Source organism: Caretta caretta, chromosome 11, assembly GCF_965140235.1.
Source record: "Caretta caretta isolate rCarCar2 chromosome 11, rCarCar1.hap1, whole genome shotgun sequence".
In the NCBI taxonomy this organism is placed as follows: Eukaryota; Metazoa; Chordata; order Testudines; family Cheloniidae; genus Caretta; species Caretta caretta.
Window position 1 is genome coordinate 21,488,388 of NC_134216.1, and position 26,940 is coordinate 21,515,327.

The 26,940-nt window shown below is 37.8% G+C and overlaps 1 protein-coding gene across 7 annotated transcripts in view; it reads right to left on the bottom strand.

The window, feature by feature from the left end:
• Window positions 1–26,940, bottom strand: part of LRP1B (LDL receptor related protein 1B) — a 1,334,345-nt gene that overhangs the window by 332,025 nt on the left and 975,380 nt on the right. For all 7 annotated transcript variants that reach the window (XM_075117809.1, XM_075117811.1, XM_075117812.1 and 4 more), the window contains 2 exons: window positions 3,567–3,756; window positions 2,121–2,325 (listed from right to left, as the gene is read on the bottom strand). In XM_075117809.1, the coding sequence (XP_074973910.1) occupies window positions 2,121–2,325; window positions 3,567–3,756 (395 nt within the window). The remainder of the gene's footprint in view (window positions 1–2,120; window positions 2,326–3,566; window positions 3,757–26,940) is intronic.

Sequence of the window (26,940 nt, forward strand, 5' to 3'; positions counted from 1 at the left end):
TCTCTCTCCACCCGCAGACTTTCTGGATACTTTGCACCTCCAGAGAAGCATAAGGAAAACTGAAAGGGGGCCAAGTTCTGGTATAGGATAGATATACTGTATATCTAAATAGTCTAATTAATAAACAAAAATATGTGTGCATTGTAGCTGAGTTAATGTTACCAGGAGAAATTTAGAGCTTTTGCATTTCCATGAACATTTAGTTTTGAAATATGTAAAGTTAAATGTTACAATAACAAAAGCGGATTTTTATGGGGGGTAGAGGGTGTTTGTTTTGCAGGGAGATTGCATTCAAATCTTTTCTTATTTTCTAAGGAAATGGAAAGATGCAGCTGTCCATTTATGCTAGTCTGCAAGTGGTCCAAACTAGGACTGGAGCACATGGCTCATTGAAACAAATGAGTGGGTGGCAGGGAGGAGAGAGTTCCCACTCTTATTGTTATTGTTTAGCTGCTGCTTTTGTCTTCAAAACTGGATTCACGAGGCAGCATGTCTGAAAAAGCAACACATGAAGGCAACATAAAAAGATAGAAATATAATTTGCATTTTTGGAAGACTGCTGTGTGTTTTAATGACACATTTACATTTCTCATTTGCACTGTGATGTAACAACAAGCATCAGGCTCTGTTAAAATATTAGCAGATACCTAGACCCATGTGATATTTCAATACTTATAATATTTTAATTTAAAATTTTCTGCAAACCTTGCAGTCTATTACACAGTAAGGACTATTTCCAGACAGTTAGTTTGAGGTATGCTTTCTTTTATCTCTCCCTCCACCTCCACCACCACCTCCACCCCACTCATTTCTGAAGTCTCTCTGGGTCAGAAATACCATAAAAGATGAAAAGGGATTTTTTTTTTCAATCTCCAATAAATGTAAAACAGCTAAATGGACTTTTCCTCAATATTTCTAAAAAAACCCAAAACAACTTAATGCAGCAGCCAAATGAGTCAAGTTACAGTCAACTTTCTACATAACCTAACTGTAACTTATAATAGACATATCAGAATGAGAAGTGATATATAGCACTGTATTTTAGGAAATCAGGCATTGTGCTTTAGCAGAGGCATATTTTGCTTGTTTCATTGTATTTACATATAAAAATAATGCCTTTTAAACATAGAATCTGAAACATGAAAACCTAAATTTAAAATAATCCATGCATACATGATTTGGATAATGACACAGAGAGTACACCTATAAAGTCTGTGGATGGTACCAAGTTGGGAGGGGTTTCAAGCACTTTGGAGGACAGGATTAGAATTAGGGTTAGGGTTAGGGAGGGAATAATCAACAGCACAAATACAAAATGAGAAAGGACTACCTCGGAAGGAGTACTGCAGAAAAGGATCTGGGGCTACAATGGATCACAAACTAAATATGAGTCAACAATGTAATACTGTTGCAAAAAAAGCAGACATCATTCTGGGATGTATTAGCAGAGAGTTGTAAGCAAGACATGAGAAAATTCTTCTTCTCTATTCAGCACTGATGAGTCTAGAGGAGAGCAATCAAAATGACTAAATGTCTAGACAACATGATCTATGAGGAAAGATTGGAAAAATTGGGTTTGTTTAGTTTGGAGAAGAGAAGACTAAGTGGGGGCATGATAACAGTCTTCAAGTATGTAAAATGTTGTTAGAAAGAGGAGAGTGATAAATTGTTCTCCTTAACCACTGAGGACATGATGAGAAGTAATGGGCTTAAATTGCAGCAAAGGAGATTTAGGTTACACGTTAGGAAAATCTTCCGAACTGGAAGGGTAGTTAAGCATGGGAACAAATTATCTAGGGAACTGTGGAATCTCTGTCATCGGAGGTTTTTAAAAACATATTAGAAAAACACCTGTCACAGATGGTCTAGATGATACTTAGTCCTGCCTAAAAGTACAGGGGACTGGACTAGATTTATCGAGGTCCCTTCCAGTCCTATATTTCTATGATTCAATTTAGCCATTTTGTTCACGAATAAGAACTAATGGAGAATTACTGATTCATCAATCTACAGGCAGATACATAAGATCCTGATTTGGTAAATCTAAACTTTGGCTGTTTTAGAGAAACTACCCAAAAAGTACATATTCCATATATCAATATTTTTGTTTGTTTACTTACATATCTCTGTGACCCATCATATTCACACCTCTCTATTTTTCCCAGGCTGCCATCTGAAAAGTAGAGTTTCTCTGCACTGTGATCAATGGTAAGTCCATTTGGTGTGAGGATATCAGTACTGATAATAACCTGTGCATTTTTCCCAGAAAGGGTAGCTCTCATGATGCTTGGATGCTGCTCATTCCAGTTAGTCCAAAACATTAAACTGTATTAACACCAAAATAATAATAAAAAGCTGTAAGCTAACCTTGTCTTTATTTTACTTCCTATGTTAATTCCACTTATAAGTTAAGAATATGAAAAACATGTACCTTCAAATATAGTTATAGTTTATATAGTATTTCCAATTAAATTATAATAAAATCAATTATTGCAGTTTATTCTGTTTTAATGAGTGCTCTGGCATTCTTTTGGTCTAATATTTTAAGTAGTGCACCTTTCTCCAAGTTATGAGAATCAATTATTTCTAACAAAGGATAACAAGTATGACAGTCAATAATTTTCAAATTATAGCAGATCCTTGACTCAAATGCAAGCATGGACTTTGTCTTCCCACAAATCTTTTGAGTTTTTATCCTCAATTCTGTCACCTGTTTTTTTCTAAACCAGGGAAAATCCATCTATACAAGGCCCTCCCCAGGTTACTTATACCCTGTAGTGAGGCTGTGAGAGACATGCTACATGGAGAGTAGATGCAGAAATACTGCAAATGGGGTCTGCTTACACAGACTTTAGTGGATGATGCATATTTCACAAAAAGAACATACCTCCCAATTTACATAAAGTTACTTCAGAATCTATGCTACATTACTGACTGAAATTACATGTTTGGCTATTTAGGTTCTAATGTGCCATAAAAGAAGTTCAATTAAAGAGAGAGAGAGACTTGACTCTCAATGGTGCATGTCCTCCTAAGACACAGCAATTTTTTAAAATTCTACCTTTACAAGTCTAAATTTAGGCACCCATTTGCCCTTTGACTAGGTCATTTGCATGGACACATACACTAGTAAGACAAGAAACTGAGGTTTTATTTTAAGACTGTAAAATATTTGTATTTCCAGCTTTTACTTAAGAAATTTGAACTGTATATTACAGAAGCGAACAGCTCAATGGAGAATACTTATCCTTTCTGTTCTACTGTAACTATTTCAGGCAGGTTTTCTTATTTTTTCAAACATCAGCTTGAAGGGTTTTTGGTGACACATAGTACAAAAATATTTGAGCATGATCTAAAAGATTATTTGGATTAAATGAGACATTTTAGGATTTCTGGAAATGCTTTCAAAATAAAAGCATGAAATTTGGCTCCTGAAACTATATTTAGGCATTTGCCTGATCTTCAAAAGTGCTGAGTACCACAGTTTTCACTTACACGAATGGGAGATGCTCGATGCTCAGCACTTTTGAACATTCAAAAACCAGTAATATAGATGTGGTACATACTTTTGGCATTCATCAAGAGCTAATACATGTGGATGATCATCTTCGGACATTGTTATTACTGCCTCCCTGTTGAAAGCCCCTTGTCGTTTCTGGTCAACTGTATGTCTTGTGATAGATGATGTAGTAGAGCTGGTCCAATAGAGAGTATCCCAAGCTCTATGATAGGCAAGTCCTTCCACAGAACCTACATCTGATAAAGACAATTAGAAAGAAAATAAATTACTTCTTGCTATCAAAGAAAGGGATTTTTTTTCTAAATAGTACTTGTTGAGTAACACAGTGGTTCAGATATTTTAACTCTTCCCATTTCCCACTTTTTTTATTCCAGCGTCACACACTGAGATCCAGAGAGATTAAATGATGTATCTTAGGTCACACACAAAGTTTGTGGTGGAGCTGGGCTTGAAATCCAGATCTCTTGTGTCCCACTATAGTGTGTTAAACAGAAGATAACTTCCCCCCTCTACACAGTCATTCCTCTCTTATCTTACTAACTTTCAAACTAAAATTGTTGGCAGTATATTTAAGCTTATATATATATATATAAGATATATATTTTCCAGGAAACACATTCTCCGTCCCAGATTTTAAAGTTTCCTATCACTTCGATGCAAACAAATGGTACAATGGGCGTTGGAGGTGATGGAACTGCAACAATACACCAGGGAAGGAAAATAGAGAATGGATTTATCTAACTTTCCATCTAACTCATAACATCCACAACAACAGGAAACTTCAGTTAAGTCCCTTCCTCTTCCCATTGTTTACTTATAACCTGATTTTAAGATTCGCTGTGCACTCACAATTTCCATTGAAATCTATGGAGGACTTATAAAAATCAATCCATTAAACATTTCATTATCAGTTTAAAGAAAATAAAGTAAAGTAAAACCATGGAAGAATAAGCAAATATCATCTGCAGATATTAAACTTATATGATACAGAACACCCGTGAACTGTTAAATCCATTAATATATTTTCAATACAATACTGCCAGCCAATATTTTAAAAATTGGGACCTTTTATGCAACCAGTAGTCAAGTGAAAGTCAACAACTGACACTGAAGGCAGAGTAAGCTCACCTTTTTTTCTAATTATACTTATTATTAAACGGTATCTGAGTTCATATGTTATAAATGTAGATATCCATTTGCATTAATGAATGAATTCTTTTTTTTCAATGTTAACTGATTGATTGTTTTCATATCTGAAAATGTTTAGAAAAACCTTCTGCATCAAAATACATTTTTTTAAACAAGCTACTGTACCGTGCTCTTTCATCCTACATGAAAAATATGAGGAAGAAACAAAAGCAAATTAAATTAATAGCCAGCTAAGGAATACCTTTAATGCTGTCAAGAAAAGATAAATTGTACACTACCGATTCCAATAAATAAAAGTGACACTGGCAGAAACTGGAGTAATTATTTCTTACTATTGTGTTCCCAATCACTAAGACAACATAACTGATATTCTGATTCTTTATCTATTTAGTGTATAACACAAAAAACAGTTTTAGGCAGAAAGTTAGATGCAACATATTACATTTCTAGATTTTCCTTCAATGGCTCATTTTATAAAATGCAGTATTTATTAACTTGATTATTATTTTTTATATTTGGCATTGCAGAGGGTATTATTTTCATCCTGCAAGTAATATATAGAAAACAGACACTCACCAAAGTAAGCTAATTTACTTTATCTATAGTAGTTCATACACACAAGGCAACAAAAAAATATTAGCTATGAATGTGTCACTTTCACTGATTCATTCAATATTTTTTCAAAAGTCTCCAGAGGTGACCCTGGCAATTACAGGCCAGAAAGCCTATCTCCAGTACCAGGCAAACTGGCTGAAACTCTAGTCAAGAACAGAATTATCAGACACAAAGATGAACATGATATATTGGGGGAAAGTCATTGTGACTTTTCTAAAGGGAAATCATGCCTCGCCAATCTATTAGAATTCTCTGAGGGTGTCAACAAGCATGTGGACAAGGAGGTCCAGTTGAGATAGTATACTTGGACTTTCAGAAAGCCTTTGACAAGGACCCATGTAAAAAAGCTCTTAAGCAAAGTAAGCAGTTATGAGATACCGGGAAGGTCCTTTCATGGATCAGTAACTGGTTAAAAGACAGGAAACAAAGGATAAGTGAGAATAAATGGTCAGTTTTCGCAGTGGGGAGAGGTAAATAGCAGGGTCCTCCAAGGATCAATATTGTTCAACATATTCAGAAATGATCCTGAAAAGGGAGTAAACAGTGAGGAAGCCAAGTTTGCTGATGATACAAAATTACTGAAGATAGTTAAGGGCAAAGTGGACTGTGAATAGTTACAAAGGGATCTCACAAAATTGAGTGACTGAGCAAGAATTTGACAAATGAAATTCAACGTTGATCAGTGCAAAGTAATGCACATTGGAAAACATAATCCCAACTATACATACAAAATGAGAAGGTCTAAGTCAGCTTTACCACTCAAGAAAGAGATGTTGCATCATTGTGGGTAGTTCTCCGAAAACATCTGCTCAACATATGCCACATCAGTCAAAAAACCTAACATAATGTTAGGAATCGTTAAGAAAGGGATAAATAATAAGAAACAACAATGTCATAATGTCACTATGTAAATCTATGGTTCACCCACACCCTGAATACTGCATGCAGTGCATCACTCCATCTCAAAAAAGACACATTAGAATTGGAAAAAGTACAGGGAACGGCAACAAAATTATCTAGGGTAGAGAATAGCTTCCATATGAGGAACGATTAAAAAGACTGGTACTGTTCAGCTTAGAAAGAGACAACTAAGGAGGGATATATGATAGAGGTCTATAATATCACAAATGGTGTGGAGCATGTGAATAAAGAAATGTTATTTACCGCTTTGCATAATATCAGAACCAGACATTACCCATGGAAATTAATAGGCAGCAGGGTTAAAACAAGCATAAGGAAGTCCTTCTGCAAACAACACACCATCAACCTATGGAACTTGTTGCCTTCCCAAGGGATGTTGTGAAGGCCAAAATTGTAATTGGGTTAAAAATAAAATAAGATAACTTCATGGAGGATAGGTCCAGCAATGGCTATTTAGACAAGATGGCCATGAATGCAAGCTTAGAGCCATGTTCTATCCCTAAACCTCTAAGTGCCAGAAGCTGGGACTGGATGACAGGGGATAGATCAGTTGATAATTGCCCTGTTATGTTAATTCCCTCTGAAGCATCTGACACTGGCCACTGCTGGAAGCAGAATACTGGGCTAGATGAACCATTGGTCTAAGCAGTATGACCATTCTTATGTTCTTATTGATCTACTTTTCTAAAATTTCTCCCTCTGACTAGCTTTCTCAGAGCTTCTCCTAGCTAAACTTCCATGCCATGTCAGCAAGGAACCACTTGTATCTCTATTGAGATAAGCATATGATATTAACTTATGGTCAATATATTTCCTCGGTTACTGCAGTACATAAAGAAGATATATGTTCAAGAGGCCTTTCATTTTCTTTTTATAAGGGATAGTGACCTCACAGAATACTTTATTACAATATGGTTCCAGCTTATGTATATGGATCTATTGAAGTAAATATTACAAAAAAGGATAATTAAAAGCCCATAATTTTGCTCCTCTGAAGATATATATATATATATATATATATATAATTAAGATAGATTTTTACTCTTGGGTCTTAGCTGCCTAAAACAAGATAAGAAAAAAATCAATTTTAACATATCTTGCTATTTGGCTTTCTAATAATGTCTCTACTACTCCTTCCAGATGGCTTGGACAGTCTTGTTTTATAGACTGGAGGAAGTGCAAGGACTTTTAAGGAAACACTGGGATGTTGGTCCTGCCTACCTGACCTGACAGCCTGAAAAAAGATTTATTCCAAAGCTGCAGCAATTTAAAAAACAACAATATAATTGAAAATTCAACCCTCATGAGAGACAGGACTCAAACATTAGTGAAGACATTACTAGAAAAGAAAATTAGGAAGAAAGAATTTTTTTCATTCTTCTGAATAACTTCTCCACTGATTGAGACAGAATAATGCAGTAATAAAAAAAGATGGAACAACGGAGGGGTGGATTTTAGGAGAAAAAGCCCTAAGAACAATCCACAGGAACCCACAGGAAAGAGACTATTGATTGAAGCACCTTCCATCTAAAGGAGATGTCAGAATATACATGAAGGTTGGGCTTGCCTTTGGTGATTGGGTTTCTTGAGGTTGTATATGCTTTTCCTATAAAACAACAAATATGTCTGACAAATGAAGTGATAGAGGAATTTTTGTGTTTGTATTTTGAGTAAAAGAAAAAATGAAATTTATTTCTGTACTGCTTATTTCAATTTAGTAGGATCCTCTCAAAAGCTATGCTCTCAGGTGTAAATTGAGAGATTCTGGATACCAAAACAGGCCTTCAGACAAAAGGTTCTTCTTGGAGGTAGAGGCAGTTTAGGAAGTTGAATATCTAACGTCTCCCCAATCAGTTAAAAAAATTACTCTTTCTAAAATTTTGTTCTGTTCAATATATTGAAATTTCTCTGAATTTCAGACACAATTTCTGACACTGGTTTGTGAGCATAGATTTTACCTCAAGAAAGGAAGGGACTTAACTATTGTTTTCTGTAAATCATTGATTTTGTGAATTAGACAGAAAGTAACGTTTTGCACAGGTAATCCACAGCTAATTAAATTGCCCATTAAAGCTATAAGTAGCCAGTACCAAAGAGAAAAGCCCGAGGGTTTCTCTACTTCATGACAGGGACCAGCCCTGAAGCCACCTTTGTTCCCTTCCCTACCCCCACAAAATCTAAGCAGACATGACAGTTCTGCGGCAACTCAGAATAGGGTCCTATGAATTTTGACATACAAAGACAAAATGCAGTACAAATATTTATCAAATAAATGTTATTCAAGTGTTAGAACAAAGACTCCAGGAAAGCTATGCCATGGTGCCATCTATGGAAATATGCAATCTATTTTAACATAAGACAAAGACAAAGTTGGTGAAAAAAATCTTACCATATTTGTAAAAGATATGATTTAAATGGCAAAGAACTTATGAGAGAGTGATGAGAATGTTTCATCTAAAGGAGGGCAGATTTCATACAGTTTTAACAGAAAAAATGAAGGAAACATCAATAAAAAGATGATACCAAGAGACCATTACTAGGGGGATTTTGAACAAAAAGATGATCAGAGGTGGAGGGAAAAAAAACTCCTGAAGAAATTTCAGCAACAGAATCTCCTATTAATATAGCCTGCAATAAAAGAACCTCCAGTGAAGTTTTTTTTTTTCAGCTTACCAATTTTAGGGAATTACCCACTAAAGACAACTCTCTTGAAGGAAGAAGCTCTCTTGAAATAACATCACAACATTAGGCAGTCAAAAGTTAAGCGGACAAAAAGTTCAGCTGACAAGTTTGTAGGTGAGAATTATATTTACATAAGTATCACAAAGAGAATTAGCGAAATCGTTATATTTTGCTTTCCTCAATAATAATCAAGCACTAGCACCTGGAGGAATCTGATACGTTTGACTTAAAGACAAGAAACAGAAACTATTTATAGTACAAAAATTGTCTCAGCTATAGATCAATATGAAACACATCAGGTAAACCTTATAAGTAGCACAGACTGTAGTCTACTGATACTTGAGTAATTTCCTTATTTATCACCATGCACCTTTTGTTTCATCAAGTTTTTACCCATGAAATGGAATGCCCTCTCATGACAAGCATAAGGCACTCACACCTTTAAAAAGTTCAGTCCATTAAGTGCAAAATTACAGAGGAGGCTTTTTTAAGACAGTTATATAAGATCTGTGTTAATCAAGTATTGATAAAAATATTATTGATGTAAAATGCAGAGTATTTTTTATTTGATAAGTGGTCAGTATTAAGTGAATGAATAAATATTAATTATTAAATTAGAATAAATGGAGTAAATTGTATATTTGTTGGTACTTTTTTTTTTAAGTCACAGCGAGTTAAATAAGTATGGATTGCATGAATGGTGGATAGAAAGCTGGCTAGATCATCAGGCTTAACTGGTAGTGACAACGGCTTGATATTTAGTTGGCAGCCGGTATCAACCAGAGTGCCCCAGGGGTCGGTCCTGGGGCTGGTTTTGTTCAACATCTTCATTAATGATCTGGATGATGGGATGGATTGCACCCTCAGCAAGTTCACGGATGACACTAAACTGGGGGGAAGAGGTAGATATGCTGGCAAGTAGGAATAGGATCCAGAGTGACTTAGAGAAATTGGAGGATTGGGCCAAAAGAAATCTGATCATGTTCAAGAAGGACAAGTGCAGAGTCCTGTACATAGGATGGAAGAATCCCATGCACTGCTTCAGGCGGGGACCAACTGGCTTAGCAGCAGTTCTGCAGAAAAGGGGAATACAGTGGACGAGAAGCTGGATATGAATCAACAGTGTGCCCTGGTTGCCAAGAAGGCGAACGGCATATTGGGCAGCATTAGTAGAAGCGTTGCCAGCAGATTGAGGGAAGTGATTGTTCCCCTCTATTCAGCACTGGTGAGGCACATCTGGAGTACTGTGTCCAGTTTTGGGCCCCTACACTACAGAAAAGGATGGTGGACAAATTGGAGAGAGTCCAGTGGAGGGCAACAAAAATTATTAGGGGGCTACGGCACATGACTTATGAGGAGAAGCTGAGGGAACTGGGCTTATTTAGTCTGCAGAAGAGAAGAGTGAAGGGGGATTTGATTGCAGCCTTCAACTACCAGAAAGGTGTGGGAGTGCAAAGAGAGTACTGTGTCCAGTTTTGGGCCCCTACACTACAGAAAGGATGGTGGACAAATTGGAGAGAGTCCAGTGGAGGGCAACAAAAATTATTAGGGGGCTATGGCACATGACTTATGAGGAGAAGCTGAGGGAACTGGGCTTATTTAGTCTGCAGAAGAGAAGAGTGAAGGGGGATTTGATTGCAGCCTTCAACTACCAGAAAGGTGTGGGAGTGCAAAGAGAATGGAGCTAGACTGTTCTCAGTGATGGCAGATGACAGAACAAGGAGCAATGGTCTCAAGTTGTAGTGGGGGATGTCTAGGTTGGATATTAGGGAAAAGTATTTCATTAGAAGGGTGGTGAAGCATTGGAATGGGTTATGTCGAGAGGTGGTGGAATCTCCATCATTAGAGGTTTTTAAGGCCTGGCTTCACAAGCCCTGGCTGGGATGATTTAGTTGGGGTTGGTCCTGCTTTGAGCAGGGGGTTGGATTAGATGACCTCCTGAGGTCTCTTTCAATCCTAATCTTCTATAATTATTCTTTCATCTTTAGGATACAGATAGCAGCCCAAAATTCAAGTCAGTCAATATTATAGTGACCCAGAGGTATTGCCAGTATCACATGGGGAGACAGATTGTCTGTGGATCAGCCAGGTCCCAAACCATTTAATGTTTTGAATGTAAAAAGTAAAACCTTCAACTCCACTTTGAAATTATCAGGAACACTGGTGTTCTAATGATTAGCCACTACAAGACTGTAATGAATTTGTGCTATATTAATTTACCATACACATGTTAAGGATTATTCCATAGCACAACCATATTTTCTGTTGAAAGTAACTGATCAGTTATTCACTCATTTTGAAATATGGAAGAAAATATGTAGTTAGTTCAATGAACACTGCAATTTGGGGAGTCAAACCCAAAATCTTTCATATGATGAAAATCAGGGGATTTGTTGTTTACTATCAGTTTCATATATTCACACTACCTTATACTGTTTTGAGTTAGTAAAGCACACAGAAACTGGAAATGAAAAGAAATGCATTTGTTTCACTGACACATTAAATTAAAACATTGATGGCATTAGATGCCTGCAGCACTGGTTAAATGTATTCTACCCATGAAGCAACAGTTTATGATTTTCATATGAATAGAACACTTAAACGAAGAGAACATTAATACAATATGATATTAATATACAAATCCTCACATTATTCACCTGCCACTGACATTCTGAATTAAAACAGTAATGGGGTGTATAACTGATTAAATATCTACACAACAGAAAGCAACAGCTTATGATTTACAAAGGCAATGGTAGAGTGATCACATCATTACGTTGCCAAACACCATCTATCACTTTTATTGAATTTAACGAAGATGGATTACATTCCCCAGATGAGATGCAACCTATAAATATTGTCATTCTGATCTTCATCTGACTTTCCTAGAGAATGGACAAGCAAGAAATCAATTATTGAAGAACACCTATTAGGATCCCTTGTTATTCAGCATATGTGTGTGCGTGTGGGAGGGGAGACTATTGCTGAAACTATCTAATGACTAACTTCTGAGATTTGGTAATGCTTCTCACCATTTCTGAGCAAAGTAAGTTTCTAGCTTATTTCTTTTAATTTTAAAATTCTGCAGGAAGATTAAATTAAAAACATTACCAGTTTTTGTACTTTGACTAGGGCTGGGTTGGATCAACAAACCTTTTTGCATTAATTCCACCTTCTAAGCTACCTCAATTTGTTCAAACACACCTCAATTTGTTCAAACACACAGCAAATTGTAAGGCAGGAAACAATAATGTTCCTCTATATAATGTAAAATATGGTTTTGTAAATACTAAAAGAGAGTAAACGTCCTAACAACAATGAGCACAAATAGCACACTTACACCAAAACTTCTGGAGATGTTTTAAAAGTACCTACCATTAAGCACCTCCTTGAGTCCTTATTTACTGTACTCTCTCATTTGGCTTTCACAATTTACTTTTTTCGAAACAGTCTGTCAATTGTTTGAATGGCCCAATCACAGGAGATCAGACTGTTTTCTGATTATGCAAGCGGATCATTTTATTGTAATAGATAACAGGCAGTCACTATTTGATGTCTGAGGTGAAGATTATGCCTCAAAGGCAATACAACATCTGAGAGATGGCTTAAAATTTCACACATGTTACCTATTTCACAATCAGAACTTTAATTAATTCTTTACCCTTCCATTATGCTCCTCAGGTAGCCATAAGGCAAGAAGTCATTCTTGGCAGAAAGTAAAATTATTAAGAGAGAACAATAAACTGTAATAAAAGAATGAATAGATAGCATTTTGTTTTTGAAACTAGAGGCTGATTTGATTGTTTAATTGCTTCTCTCACCAATGAGCTGCAAAATGAGCCCATCTTATTCAGAATACTTTTAAAACCCAGATTGTGCCAAATTTGGCACAACCAAATTTAATAAGTATGTACTAACTATACCACTTTTGTTTTGCCTATGAAAAATTCAGGCAGACATGATGTCATACGGACTAAGTTTGTGTATGTGATTTCTAGAGCTATGTAATATGACACCATGTGATATGCCATGTTACTTTAAAACTCCTTCAAATGCTGCTGTAGTAAACTTTCTGATCATACATAATAAACATAGCCTTCAGGTTTCTGCATAGCAACAACCAGCTTATTTTCAGTAGCTACACTTCATGTTACTTCAAGGAGTGAATAATTCTAAGACCCAGGGGAGCAACTTGTTCACAAATTCTGTATCTTTTATTCAGTGCAATCGTATTTAAGATAAATATATAAACACTGATGTGACCATGTCTCTTTTGGCACATGGCAAAAAAGAAAGTTAAAGGCTAACGGCCAGTTTACCTATTTTTATTCATATAAAGGTGATGTTTTAACATAACCATAAAATATTTTATTGGCCAAATTATGCCTCTTCAGAGGCACTGATGTAAAAAATGGGGGAATGTACTGTACCATAGTGACAGTGCCTGGAGGGAATTGTACCTTTATAAGGTATGATACCTATTACAGCCACTGGAGGAGCATGGTAAGAGGTTCCTCTTGCTATATTTTTATTCCCCACAATTCTGATTCCTGGTATGTAAGAGAGGGTTAGGTCAACTAGCAGTACCAGCAGTGCTGACCAGATTCTACCCAAACATGGTTTCTCCTTGTACAGGTGTGCTGAAGGGGAAGGGCAAACATTTCATTTACACTGTATTTGAACCATCAGGCTACTGATGATTTTGATGCTTTCTTCTCCTTTACTTTGGCATTATACAGTATAAGGAAGGCATTTTAATATGGATGGTTATCTTTTAGTTAGATTTTTAATTGCCCTGCATGTATATATCCTTTGCTACTCCTCTTTTAGACTGACTGAGTTAGGGCAGAAGGAAAGAACAACAATTTCTTGTGAGCAAAGCAAAGCAGAATTGATTTTAGGGATATATCAGGATTCAGGCAAAACAACCCCTTGTCTTCACAGCATGTATCATACTGACATTTCATATAAAGTGCTTAATGGTCAGATCAGAAGTAATGACCACTCTAAAGTCTACCTAAATGGAAATTAAACAGATGCCATAGGCGAAGGGCCCCAAGAGTGGTCTTCTGAGAACTTCTAGTAGTAGACTCAACTTCATGGAACTACTCTGTATATCTTCTGAGAGTTGATTAGGGTTATTGTTTTGCAGGATTCTTTTAATATGGAGAATCAGGGAATATTTTTAGGATTGTCTATTTTTATAAATGGTTGCAATGATAAAGCTTAACACTGCAAAAAGATGTCTAAGGCCTAGAAGTATGATGTCTTGGATAAATGCTAATAAGTGACAAATTTCAGCTGATCTGGATTTAATTTTATTTTCTCAGCTCTAGTGACTAAATCTGGCCCAGATTCTAGTTCTCATATGCAGTAGAGCTTTTCCTCAGTGCTATCACGCTGAGTACTATTGTTTCCTTTTACCAGCAGTATGCTAAGTCAACACAGTCTTCGCTCTAGATGGATAAGGAATCCTTATACTAATGGGTGATTCAAGTTGCGGAGGCGAAGCCAGAATTTACAAGGCCAGAATGGAATCACTAGGATTACTTGTGCCTTATCCTGGTTAATTTTCCCCAGAGTCTGTGACAACAGAGGAAAAGGATTCAGGATCCCTGAAGATCAGGCTTGGGACAGTACAATTTCCTTCAATCTGATGACTTCTACTCTCTCTTTGACTGTCTATTAGATGAAAGACACTTTTTGACCTTCCTTATAAGCATGGCTTTATTCAGCAACACTTCACACTTTTCTTCTTGAAGACACCATCAGGTACTTTGCCAAATCAGGTACTTTCTTCGGCTTGATCCAAAGGTGTCCACCTACAACACTGTTGGATGCCACAGATCTGGCTGCAAGGGTTAGTGCAGGGAAAGAACCATATGATATAAAATCTGCAGCCATGGAGAGTTTTATAATTTTGATTTTCTTGGGAAGGCTCTCAAACAGGGAGTCTGTGTGGACTAGTGTGGCCCAGGCAAAACATGTAGATGTGGACAAAGCCTGGAGCCAAAGGGCAGCAGATGTAGCTTAATAATTCTTCTAGAAGGCTGATTCCACTGTTCAGTCCATTGCTTTTATTTAAGAAGGAAAACTTGAAAAATGATTAGGGGACTAGAACACATGAGTTATGAGGAGAGGCTGAGGGAACTGGGATTGTTTAGTCTACAGAAGAGAAGAATGAGGGGGGATTTGATAGCTGCTTTTAACTACCTGAAAGGTGGATCCAAAGAGGATGGATCTAGACTATTCTCAGTGATAGCAGATGACAGGACAAGGAGTAATAGTCTCAAGTTGCAGTGGGGGAGGTTTAGGTTGGATATTAGGAAAAACTTTTTCACTAGGAGGGTGGTGAAACACTGGAATGCGTTACCTAGGGAGGTGGTGGAATCCCCTTCCTTAGAAGTTTTTAAGGTCAGGCTTGACAAAGCCCTGTCTGGGATGATTTAGTTGGGATTGGTCCTGCTCTGGGCAGGGGGTTGGACTAGATGGCCTCCAGAGGTCCCTTCCAACTCTGTTATTCTATGATTCTATGCTGGTATGGTTGTGTCCTTGACCTGGGGAGCTACAAAAGATTCCACATTAGAGAAACTGATGTAATCCATGATGAATTTAAGAACTGAATAAAAGTTTTGTGCCAGCCTGGATAATGTCTGAAGTTTGTTGTGGTGACCCTATTAGGGTTTAATAATTTTATTTAAAGCAAAGAGAATGGAAAGACAGAGTTCTTTTTTGGGGGGAAGGAAGTACATCAGGAACAACCCAGGCCAACAGCCAAGGACACTTCCAAGAGCGTATACACTTTCCACTGCCAAGGGACATATTGAGAACTTTTCAGGATCCCAAGAAGTGACTCTCAAAGTTGTATTTAGCCCTCAATGGCACTCCAAATAAAGGGGAGGCAAACAAGCATAAGCAGAGAGCCCCTCCCTGCCACACTGAAGTGAACATTTCATATTGCAACCTATTAACATTGAAATGTTCCAAGGATTCTACTTACAAAATAGAAATCTAAACCAGTGTAACACTCCCCTCAACAAAAATACATATTTTACTCTTATGTCTCAGTATATTTAATTGTATAGCTTTTGCATGATTTGATATAGTCATTAGTCATGTTTTAAAAGTGTGGAGTGCCTAGGCTAAAACTAAGGAATCTGTCTTACCTTTTTTTAAAAAAATGTTTTTAAAGAGGAAAGCTGTTTAGAAGCATTTTTTAAAGCATATGTTTAGCAGATTATATACATACTGGGCTGCTCTGCAACTTTTCATTTTCTTTAGCGAGTTTTTAAAGTTCATTTAGAAGCTTTGTTCTTTCCTCCTACTGACTTTCCAACTTTCTTCTTCCACTGAGCATATTTTAAAGGCAGATGAGCTCAAAAGACAGCATATGAGAGCAACAGCAACACACATAAATACTTGGTCTCTGATACCCACAAGCACATGAAGAAACAGTCCATACTTTAAAATTTGGGAAACATCAATTTTGAAAAATATTAATATTAAGGCATATTATAACTCTCTTCTTCTGCTATCTCACTGTACAGAATAGATTCCATATAACAAAGAAACATGAATGTTGGAAAGTAAAGCCCTCAAAAGTCAGAAAGTACACATCCAATCTTTATTCTTCCCTATTGTGCATAGGGATTAAAATAGTCTTATTTTACATCGTCACATACTGTCACAGTAAACTTTTGGACATGTTTTCTATTTGTGTATTTAGTGACCATGTTTAACTTTATGGGGCAATAGTCCCCCTGTAACAACAGTTATGGCACTGATGCAAGAATGTATTGCAGAATTCAAACACACCTATTTTAAGTTTTATCTGACCAAGTTTATGACTTGGTTTATCTGACATCCAATTGGGATAAATACTCTGGATTGAAAATCAAAATATTTCTATCATGTTCCTTGACACATCTGTAAAATGACAAAAACACCCATCATGAAATGAATGAAGCACTTATAGTATAAATGTGTTATATGGATTAAATGTATTCAGGCACTTTTTCAAAATTATTGCTGTCAGACTTGTCCATGTCTAAATGGTCCAGATTGTTTTTTCTAAATATACTTCAAAAACTTACAGATTTTAAAAAGGCACATTTTAATGAACATGGAGATTTACTACATATACCTACTTCATTTGAACAAGATATTTGTTAAACCATTAACTATGTGGTACAAATTTTTCAATTACATGTATGTCTAGAGTAATAGTTTCCTCCTTCTTCCCCAAAATTTCCTTTGCTTGAGACTGACATTGGGCAAGATACAGTCTTCAGTCAGAAACAGTTTTATCCCTGCATAAAAATGCCACCATTAGCAAGTCTAATATCTCATGTCTCTGCAAGGCTAGAAAGAGATTTATAGTATTATAGATCAGAAATTCCAGATTTCCACTAGGATTTGGTCCTAGTCCTGAAGGGGTTAGGAATGTCTGACATTAGATTCTGCATGGACCCATACTGTGAAGGAAGTATACAACAAATTGGGACTTTCTGGAAAACAGTCTGTTGAGGTTGTGCACGCACCTTACGTCCTTGTGTCCCACCTCCACCCAAGGATATGTATTTTGATACTATCTTTAATTACATGACTACTATTTTTGCCACAGGACCCCTGCCTCATTCCGTGAAGGAGCAGTGTGATGGAGCATTTGCCCCACACTGGCAGGGAAGGGGTTAATAGAGCTCTAGGGAGACTGTGCAGGAAGCAGCCAAAAGGAGAGGCTGCAAGGAGCAGCCAATCAGGGCCCAGTGGGCTCATATAAAAGGAACTGCAGGGCCAGAGTCAGCCAGTCACTGCTGGGAGCTCAGGCAAAGAAGATTGTGTCCTGTGTAGGCTGCAACACTATAGCACCTTAGACAGAGCAGTTGAGGCAGAGACCCAGGGAGTGAAAAAGGAGCTGTGGAAAGGCTGCTAGGGCAGAGTAGAGTGCTGTGGCCATGGAGAAGTAGCCCAGGGAAATGCAGTAGTAGTCGAGGCAAAGGAATGCAGTAGGCAACTGCAGTTCAGAGGGTCCCTGGCTGGGACCTGGAGCAGTGGGTGAACCCAGGTCCCCTACACTCACCACTGGGGAAGTGACTGGACAGTTGACTGCAGATCCCCCAGTATGGGGGGAAGCACAGATGGTGACACAGTTAGAGGGCTGTCCCATGAAAGGAAACTACAGTCCTTGGAGTAACGTGGGTCCGAGAGCAGACGTGATGCACCATTGGGAGAGGGCATACCGACATGTGGAGCTAATCCTCCAGTAGGAGGTGTCACCATGGTAAGTGGAGCCCATCATGAGCAGTTATTCTATATTTCTTTTTATCCCCTTCATTCAATGTATGGCCCCAGGTCTTATTTACCTCCACACAATCAAACTCTTCACTCAATAGGAATTATAATTTTCCTCCTGGGAATTTCTATGATGCTCTCACTATCATATCTGTGTGCTTCACAAACATTAATGAACTGATCTTCATCACAGATGATCTTCATCACCAATTTATAGATGGGGACTGAGACACAGAGATTAAGGGGAAAATTGTCAAAAGTGTCCAATAATTTTGGGAGACCAATTGACAAACATTGATTCTGATTTGCTAGAATATCTAGCATTTTATAACACTTTAAATGATCAAATCACAACACCAATTGGTTTCAATTGCAGTCATGAAGGCTCAGCACTTCTGCAAATCTGGCCCCAGCTATGTCATGGATGGGTACCCAGAAAATAAGGGATGCATGATTAGCGGCCCACTGTAAAGACTTTGGTTTGAATGACTTTCACAGTATCATTCAGGCACTCTGTAGAAGAGAAAGGGATATAATCCAATTCTCCAGAATGACATTCAATATCCTTAACCATCCTTTCCCTTTCTGCAATCACCCTGCCTCTTTTACTGGACACCTTCTAACTTCTGCAAGAATCCTATACACAACAACCTCCTTCACTACACAACCGTTATTCATTCTCACAGCACTGCCAATCCTGTGACTAGAATGAGGGAGAAATCTTGTGGAAAAAATACTCTGTGACCATATAATTAAAGACCATATCATAATGCAGACATACCAGGAAGCCAATTTAAGGTTGCATGTGCAGTTCCTAATTTTGAATGCTTGACTTTGCAACCTTAATATTTTAACTTTTTGTCTGTAAATGTAGGTTAGCATCGAAATCAGATGCTCATAATTTAGGACAGCCTAAAATGTTTACTCAAGTAGATTTTTAGATGCAATTTCCTATTAAAATAATCCTAATAAAAAAAACCAGAAATCCCATCACATGCAACCCTATTGCCTCAACCCACAACTTGGGTCGTCAGCAGGGTTGGGACCTTTAGATTCACTGCACAGATCTTCACTACTTAAGTGAACAAAGTAACTGGTAGCAGTTGAATATGTTGATCAGGCAAGAGGGGGATGAGACACACTTTAGCAGTGAGTTTCACAGTTGTTTGTTGAGAGCAGAGGAATGCAGACTCAGGAATCCTAGGTTCAATTACATGTTCCACAAGGGAATGTGCTTTAGTGGTTCTATCCCCACTCCACTCCAGCCCGCTTTTAATATAGGGAATAATGCTGCATGAATGTACAGATGCAACTCCAGGAAGCAACTTTCCATCTGTTAAAGATGGAGCAGTTCTCAAATACGTAGTGGAGGCTGCCTTAGATTTGACTGAATATGCTCTGAAAAACATTGGTGCTGAAATCTCTGGTAGTTCATAACAGTAAGGAGAAATTAATCCACATGAATAATTTCTGCATGGAGACTAATACCTAGTATTATCCATACGATGCTTATTATCATCTATCTATATGTGCTACAAACATGGAATCTTGTTCAGATACAGCCCTCTTAAAATCAAGACAGTATTGCCTTCTCTCCTCCGATAATAAATGGCCTTGAGGGAATATATAAGTAAGTTGATGGTCTGGTCTAAGTACAAGTCAAAAACCACCTTTGATACAGATTTGGTGTGTTGGTAAAGGATCACCTTATCTCTAGGAACGCTGTGTGACATCTTAAGTCAGCCATTTATGCCTGGCTCATGCACACTTTCCAAGCTAAAGTGATTACCACCAGAATGCTATCTTCAATGAGATTTGGTGGACGAAACGTTTTAAAAATGTCCCAAACAATGAATTCATTAAATTGATGAATACTACATTTAAATCCCAAGACAGAGTGAAAAGGAAGAAATATGTGAAGTAGGCCATTTTAAAAACTCTCATCAGTATAGAACTGGAGAACACAGTAGTCATAACTTGACAGTTGTCTTACGATTTAACTGGAGCCTCAAAAGTTCCTCATATATCCATGAGGACTATAACTATTCAGGTAATGTCCTCCTCTGCTTCTCAAGCATTAGAGCTCATTCCTTTTGAGGCTCGGACTCTACAGGCTGAATGAGAGTCTTCATCTCTTAAGTGAGATTTAACAGCCTCTCGCTAGAAGTCTGTGCATACTGTGGCAGAGCTCCGACCTTGTCCCTGTGGGTCCCGTGCTTCCAGGCAGTTTATGCTAGCTTCAGAGGCTCACTGCAACCCTCCACATAGCCCTTCTCTCTCTAGGGCCAGGGATACAATCTACTGAGCCCTTTTCATCGTAAACCAGCAAGGAGGTTGATGAGAGAGCTCCCAGTCTCTGTTGCTCCTATGGCCTCATACCAAAACTGTTTAGCCTCCTGTCCTGACAGGGGCCTGTTTTCTCCTCCCAGGAGGTGTTTCTGTAGTGGTGGGTTGGGGGGAACCCGCGCCCGCTCTCTACTCCAGGTTCCATCCCAAGGGCCCTCATGGTAGCAGCTGTTGGCAGCCAACCTTTCACTGCCAGAGTTGCTACATTTCCCTGGGCCACTTCCTCACAGCTCTCCTGCTTCTCCCTTCTTTTCCCTTACCAATTACTTGAGGGTGTCTTCATTAACCAGCCCTTCAGCCACACTTTCTCTCCCCTGGCTCTCCTCTGCCTGACTGGAGTGAGCCCTTTTATATTATCAGAAGGGCCTTAATTAGTCAGGTGGTCACATTAGCTTAATGGCCTCACCTGACTCTTTGCAGGTTAATTGGAATCAGGTGTTCTCATTAGCCTGGAGTAGCCCCTGCTCTGGTCAGTCAGGGAAGAGAAAACTGTTAATCTAGTGGCCAGTATATCTCCCTTCTGCTACTCTGCTGTACCTCTGGGTGGCATCCACTGACTCCCTTGACGCCTTTGAGGAGCAGGGGGCGCTGTCCGGGGTCCTCTGCTCTGTGTCCCCGTCTGATTCCCTTCGTTTGACCCTTTGACCGCACTCCCGTCCCTGTTGTTCATTAGTTGTCCCCCCGTAATTACTTGGTTTTCCAGGTGCTGCGGACCCCCCCTTAGGCTGGGGGGATCCTTTAGCAGTGGGGGGGGGGGGCTTCGCCCGCCCACTTCCTTGATCCCAATAAGGCTACTCTGCTGTACCCAACTGGCCTAGGTCTATCACAATACCTTTACCCAGTGCTGTAGGACAGACTATGAGAGTCTTTAGTGTTTAATTCATTTGCAGAATACTTATTTGCAGTTAACCAGGATCCACACTTTATAACCTTTCAACATATATTGCCATGAAGTCTAGGTTTCAGGATTTTAGATATAGATTTTAGATATAGATATAGTCTGTATTTCAAGAGGGAAACTCTTGCAGGAGGGGAAGAAAAGAGGAAAAGAACAGATGTCTGCAGAGAACCCACGAACCTGAAAGCACACCTGTAATCTGTCACAGTTCAAAGCGTCAGTTTAGTAATTTAGCTTTACCTGGTAATTCATTGGTTAGCAAATGGCCGTGTGCAAGTACAACTCTGGACAGGAAAGTCCCGGTCCATGACATATTACTGATAAACAATAATACAGAAAATTCAATAAGGTACAGAACTGAAAACCTATATGAAACTGGAAACCTATGTGACAAACTAATTCAAATATCCAAACATCTATTGAAGAAAATCACTCCAGGTACATACAACTATAGCAAACATTTTACATTTGTTTTCAGAGTTCAGACAATAGCAATATGATTAAATAGCACACAGAGTATTAGCACACATATCAGGATATCAAGAGATATTCCCTTCAAAATTCCATGACTCAGTTCTGAAACAAGTGACTTTTTAAAATGGAATGAGGGTTAGTCAAGTAAATAGATCTGAATTTTAAGTTGAAATATCTACTGTATTTCAAATGATTCAGCAAACAGATGTTATGGTCCAGAATGTGGCTCTTCAAATAGCATAATAGTTTTGGAAAACAAACAAAAGCATGAAAACATAAAAGATACAATTTAAAACAAGTTTAAAGTGTCTATCTACACAGAGAAATGACTTTTTAAGAGGAAACTACTGCTTCTGCCCAAACGTTGTATAATGATAACTGTTAATCTTTTTAGGCCAACTGAAGATCTATTCAAGAAAAAAATCAATACAATTTTATAATCAAAAAGTTTTGACTTCTATTATAAATGTTTTTCTTCAATAAGCAGTGCCAGACATTTAGAGGCAAGGGGGGAATAATCTAATAAAAAAATATTGTATATCCATAGAAGTCTGTTAACATGAAACCTAAACACACATTAGAAAACTACAGCCTTTACCAAAAAATAAGTTTGTCCATCCCTATTTTTAAGACCAGTTTTGAATATTGTAACTTGCTCGCAAGTTATAGAATACTTTAAATATTTAACAATTTACATAGCTGTAAATATGCTGCATCTGAAGACAGTTCTGCTGGTAAAGTCATCACAGCAGCAGATTAAATATTATGTCAGACAATGATAATTGCCAAACAAGTAATTAAAATACTCAGCTCATATCCCTGAAAGAAAATTGATTTGGTTGGAAAAGTCCACAATATCTTAAGTGCATTAAGGGTGAGATTTCAAAAAATGTTCAGTGTTTACCCAACTTTGCCCCTACTGAAATTGATAGAAGTCCTGCTATTGATTGCTATGGAAACAGGCCAACATGGAACAGTTTTGAAAATCCTTTCATAAAATGTTCCTCTCAACTTTATATTTAGTCTTTGTGCTATCACATTTAGTTTTTTAAATTTTCTGTACACTTTTATTTTCTTAAAAAACCCCTATGATTTCCAAAACAGTCACTTATTTTCATGTAATTTTTAAAGTAGCACCATACGTATGGAATAGAAAAAATACAAACACATCTCTGGAAAACATGAATTGTCCAAAGGATATTGGCCGGATAACCCACCTTTGTAGAAAAACCTGCAGAGGCTGCCTGGGCAAGAAATCTCCATGAAGATTCACCTTGTACAGTTTTCCCTAGATTTTCACCAGTGACAATGTTACATTTTTTGTGGAATGAGCTGAGGCTTGCAGCCATCAAAACAAATAGATTTTGGCCTGCCATCTCCCACATGTGTAGATTCTGGACACAGCAGATTGAGGCATCTAATACCCCTTCTATACTGGAACAGGAAGATCTGTATTTTCAGGGCCATCCGTTCATGATGGATCTGGGAGTTACAATCCAGCCAAATAACAGCTATAAACAAGGTAACATATAGTCTATTCCCATGTTAACAGTTTTTGACTATTAAGTTGCACACTAATCATTCTCAATAGTGGCATCAAGAAACAAAATAGGTGATAGCTATAATATTATATGTGATAGTGATTTTGCTTTTTGGATAACACCATTGAGATTGCAATTACATATTGTATTTTTCACTACTTACCCATGTTTACTGGATCCAAAATATATGTTTGCAACTACCAGTTAAATTACCAAACAAAAGAGACAAAAAACTTTTGAAGTGTTTATTTAAGAGAAAGCTCAAAAACCTGAGGAGAACCTATAAAATAGATCAAATGTAATGGTCCATAAGAGAAACAGTAACTTAAATACTTTTTGGACAGTTAAATTGGGTGGATTTAGTTAGAAAGAATAGTAGCACACTTTGGAAAACCCTTAACGCATGCTGACAGTGGAGAGTTTTGCAGTACATCACAGGGTCTGCCACTTTATGTTAGGAGTAAATGGATTTTTTTCTCTTATAAATGCTAGCACTTACAGTTCAAAACAGAGACAGTGTTTCTACACAAAACACTTCATTTTATACTGTAAAAGATGTGGCATTGGCAAAATGCATCAATTTCATTGTCCATCTAGGGAAAAGAAACTGCTCAGTCAAGGCACTATTCTACTTCCCAGAATTATTATTATTTATTATTATTATTACTACTTTTTCCCCCAACTATTTTTTGCCTTCCCGATCACTTATTCCTTTTTCTCTCTAGCTTTCTGACTTATTAATTTTATAGTCTGTGAAGCTCCTGAAAAGCTGATTTATCAATCATTTGAGTAGTACTTCCTAACAAGGAAAAAGGTGCACCCTATCTCAACAGAGCTTTAGTTAACAAACTATATAAAGGCAAAACATCTCAGATTTGTAATCTTAAGATAACTCTTTCTTACTATGGTGTGATAATCAAGATTCCCTTTCTGCTAGTCATGGGAGCTGTATATAAAATGATCTCTGTATAAACAGGACAAGTATGAGCAATACAATGGGTACATTTAAGCAAGTTCTTCCTGATTTTGTTTCAGGAGGTGAGGGGGTTCTTAGCAGGGAGATGTGAGATGGTAAGAGAAGTTGAGGGAAATGGGAATACTATAGGGCTGGTGTGTGGAAAGAAATGAGTGAGAGGGTGGCCAAAACTTTGGGACACAACTGCAAAGGACATACAAGAAACAGAAGGGTAGAGAAAAGGCAGTTAGGAAGAAACAGGATGCACATCAGGGACTGGCTAGAAGAAATAGGTGGCAAATTGGTTAAAAAGGAGAACTGAACTGGAGAAACACCAGTCAGCCATGACATGCTACACTGGCTGCCAGATAGCAATGGAGCAAATAATAAAATGTATCTGAGCTTACCTGAAAATCTCCTTTCTTCTATGATAGAAAATTCACCCTGATTTCAGCTTGGGGGCAGTCACTGGCAGCAAGCGAATGCTTTGGATGGAAGAAAGAAAGCCCAGCCCTTGAAGTTCTCACCTTGAAACAGCCATCAAAAGCCAGGATAATTCTATTCTACATTTTTAAATTACAGGTTGTATTAATCTATAGATTGAAAACACAAAACAGTTTATACTGCTGCAGAATACTGGGATAATTTTGGCTAGCAAAGTAAGACTGAAGCTTTGGATGTCATATTTTCTTTCTACCTGACCGTGGATGATCCCTTTGTTTCCAGGATGGGCTAGATCTGTGGACATTCTTACTCAAAGAAAAGAATTTTTCAGGTTAGTTTGGATTACTTTTCCTATTGTTCATTATGTTAAGGTTCTCAGAACTGTTATGATGGGATTTGCACAGCAATGTGCCACCAGGACGGAAAGAAGAATGATCCCAAAAATCTGGAAATCCAAGAAAGAAACAAATTATATACATTCTGTCATCCTCCTAATAGGGCACTATAACATGGAGAAGAAAGTTGCCAAAAATGGCATCCACTGAAGACCGGAGAACCGTCTTATAGAATTTGGTGAATGTAAATATTGACAACCATGTGGCCACCTTGAAGATTTCATTAAAAGAGATATGCAATTTCTCTGGCCACAAGAAAAGGAATGAAGGATCTCAGAAATGCTCCATCTTATTCCTGTAGAAATAGCTGATTTACATGTCTTCCTACTTTTGCACCTGGACTAGGTAACACAGGTATTAACTTTGGATGTACAGAAAATGTGTGGTATGCTTATTGTATAACATGAGGAGGTTTCAAACCTTGAGTGTGCAAATGCTTGGGATGAAGGAAGAACATTTTGTGCATTCGGTGACCAAAAAAAAGAATTTTCCTTGGAAACAAAAGCTATTTAAGGGCAACATTGCATAAATGAATAACACAATATAGGGTCTCATCAGAGAGAGCTCCCAACTTTGAAAACTCATCTGATGGAGGTAGAAACTATTTGGAAATCACTATGATGAACAGGAAAATTATAATGATACCTCCTATAGAGGTTAAAAACTGATAGCATTAAGGATCAAATGAGGTTATAAAGTTCTGTTTTATTACTTTGTGGGGAAGGAATCAGGGTAGTTGCCCTAAGAAATGGCTTAATGATGGCATGTGAAGAAAAACTTTTCTTGAACATACTGAGAACTTATGATAATGGGCAGACTTGACCTTTGAGTTTGTACTCTTGTACTCATATTAAGGCATTCCTGGAGGAACTCAGGGCTATGTTTCATTCACTAAAATGGGAGATCAATCTATAGAACATGCATAGGCAAGTGAAAAATTTCTGTTTGACTTTTTTTTTCCCTTGGTCCAGCAGACTATTAATCACTTTTTAATTAGATGACTTATTTCAAATACAAGACAGATAGGTTTCTTCACCAAATAGTCAGCAAACTGAGAAGAGGTGATACCATTTTAGATTTAGTTTTGGTAAGTAGCAACGACCTCACCAAAGAACTGGTGGTAGAGGGTTTGAGTGATCATGAGTTAATTCAGTTTAAACGAATGGAAGGATAAATAAAACTGTTCTGCAGCTTGGGTCCTTGATTTTAAAAGGGCAAACTTTTAAAAAATAAGGGAAGTAGATGAAACTAAAGAACTGAATCATCTGAATGTGGAGGAAGCTTGGAATTACTTTAAGTCAAAGTTGTATAAAATATCTGAAGCCTTCATCCCAAGAAAGGAGAAAAAAATGTAGGGAAGGTTTGCAGACCAAACTGGATGAACAAACATCTCAAATAGGTTAAGAAAAAGCAGAAAGCCTACAAGGAATGAAAGACGGATGACTCAGCAAGGAAAGCTATCTCTTGGAGGCAGGGCTGGCTCCAGCATTTTTGCCGCCCCAAGCGACAAAACAAAACAAAACAAAAAACCTTGCCGCTGAACATGGAGGTGAAGTGATGGTGCGGCTGCCTGCAACTGAAGAAGAGTCGGGTGCCCGCCGCCAAATTGCCGCCGAGTGCAAAATGCGCTGTGACAGAGCGGCCGCCGAATTCCCGCCACCGCTGAGGGCGGATTGCCCCAGAGCTCGACCTCCTGCTGCCCCTTTATA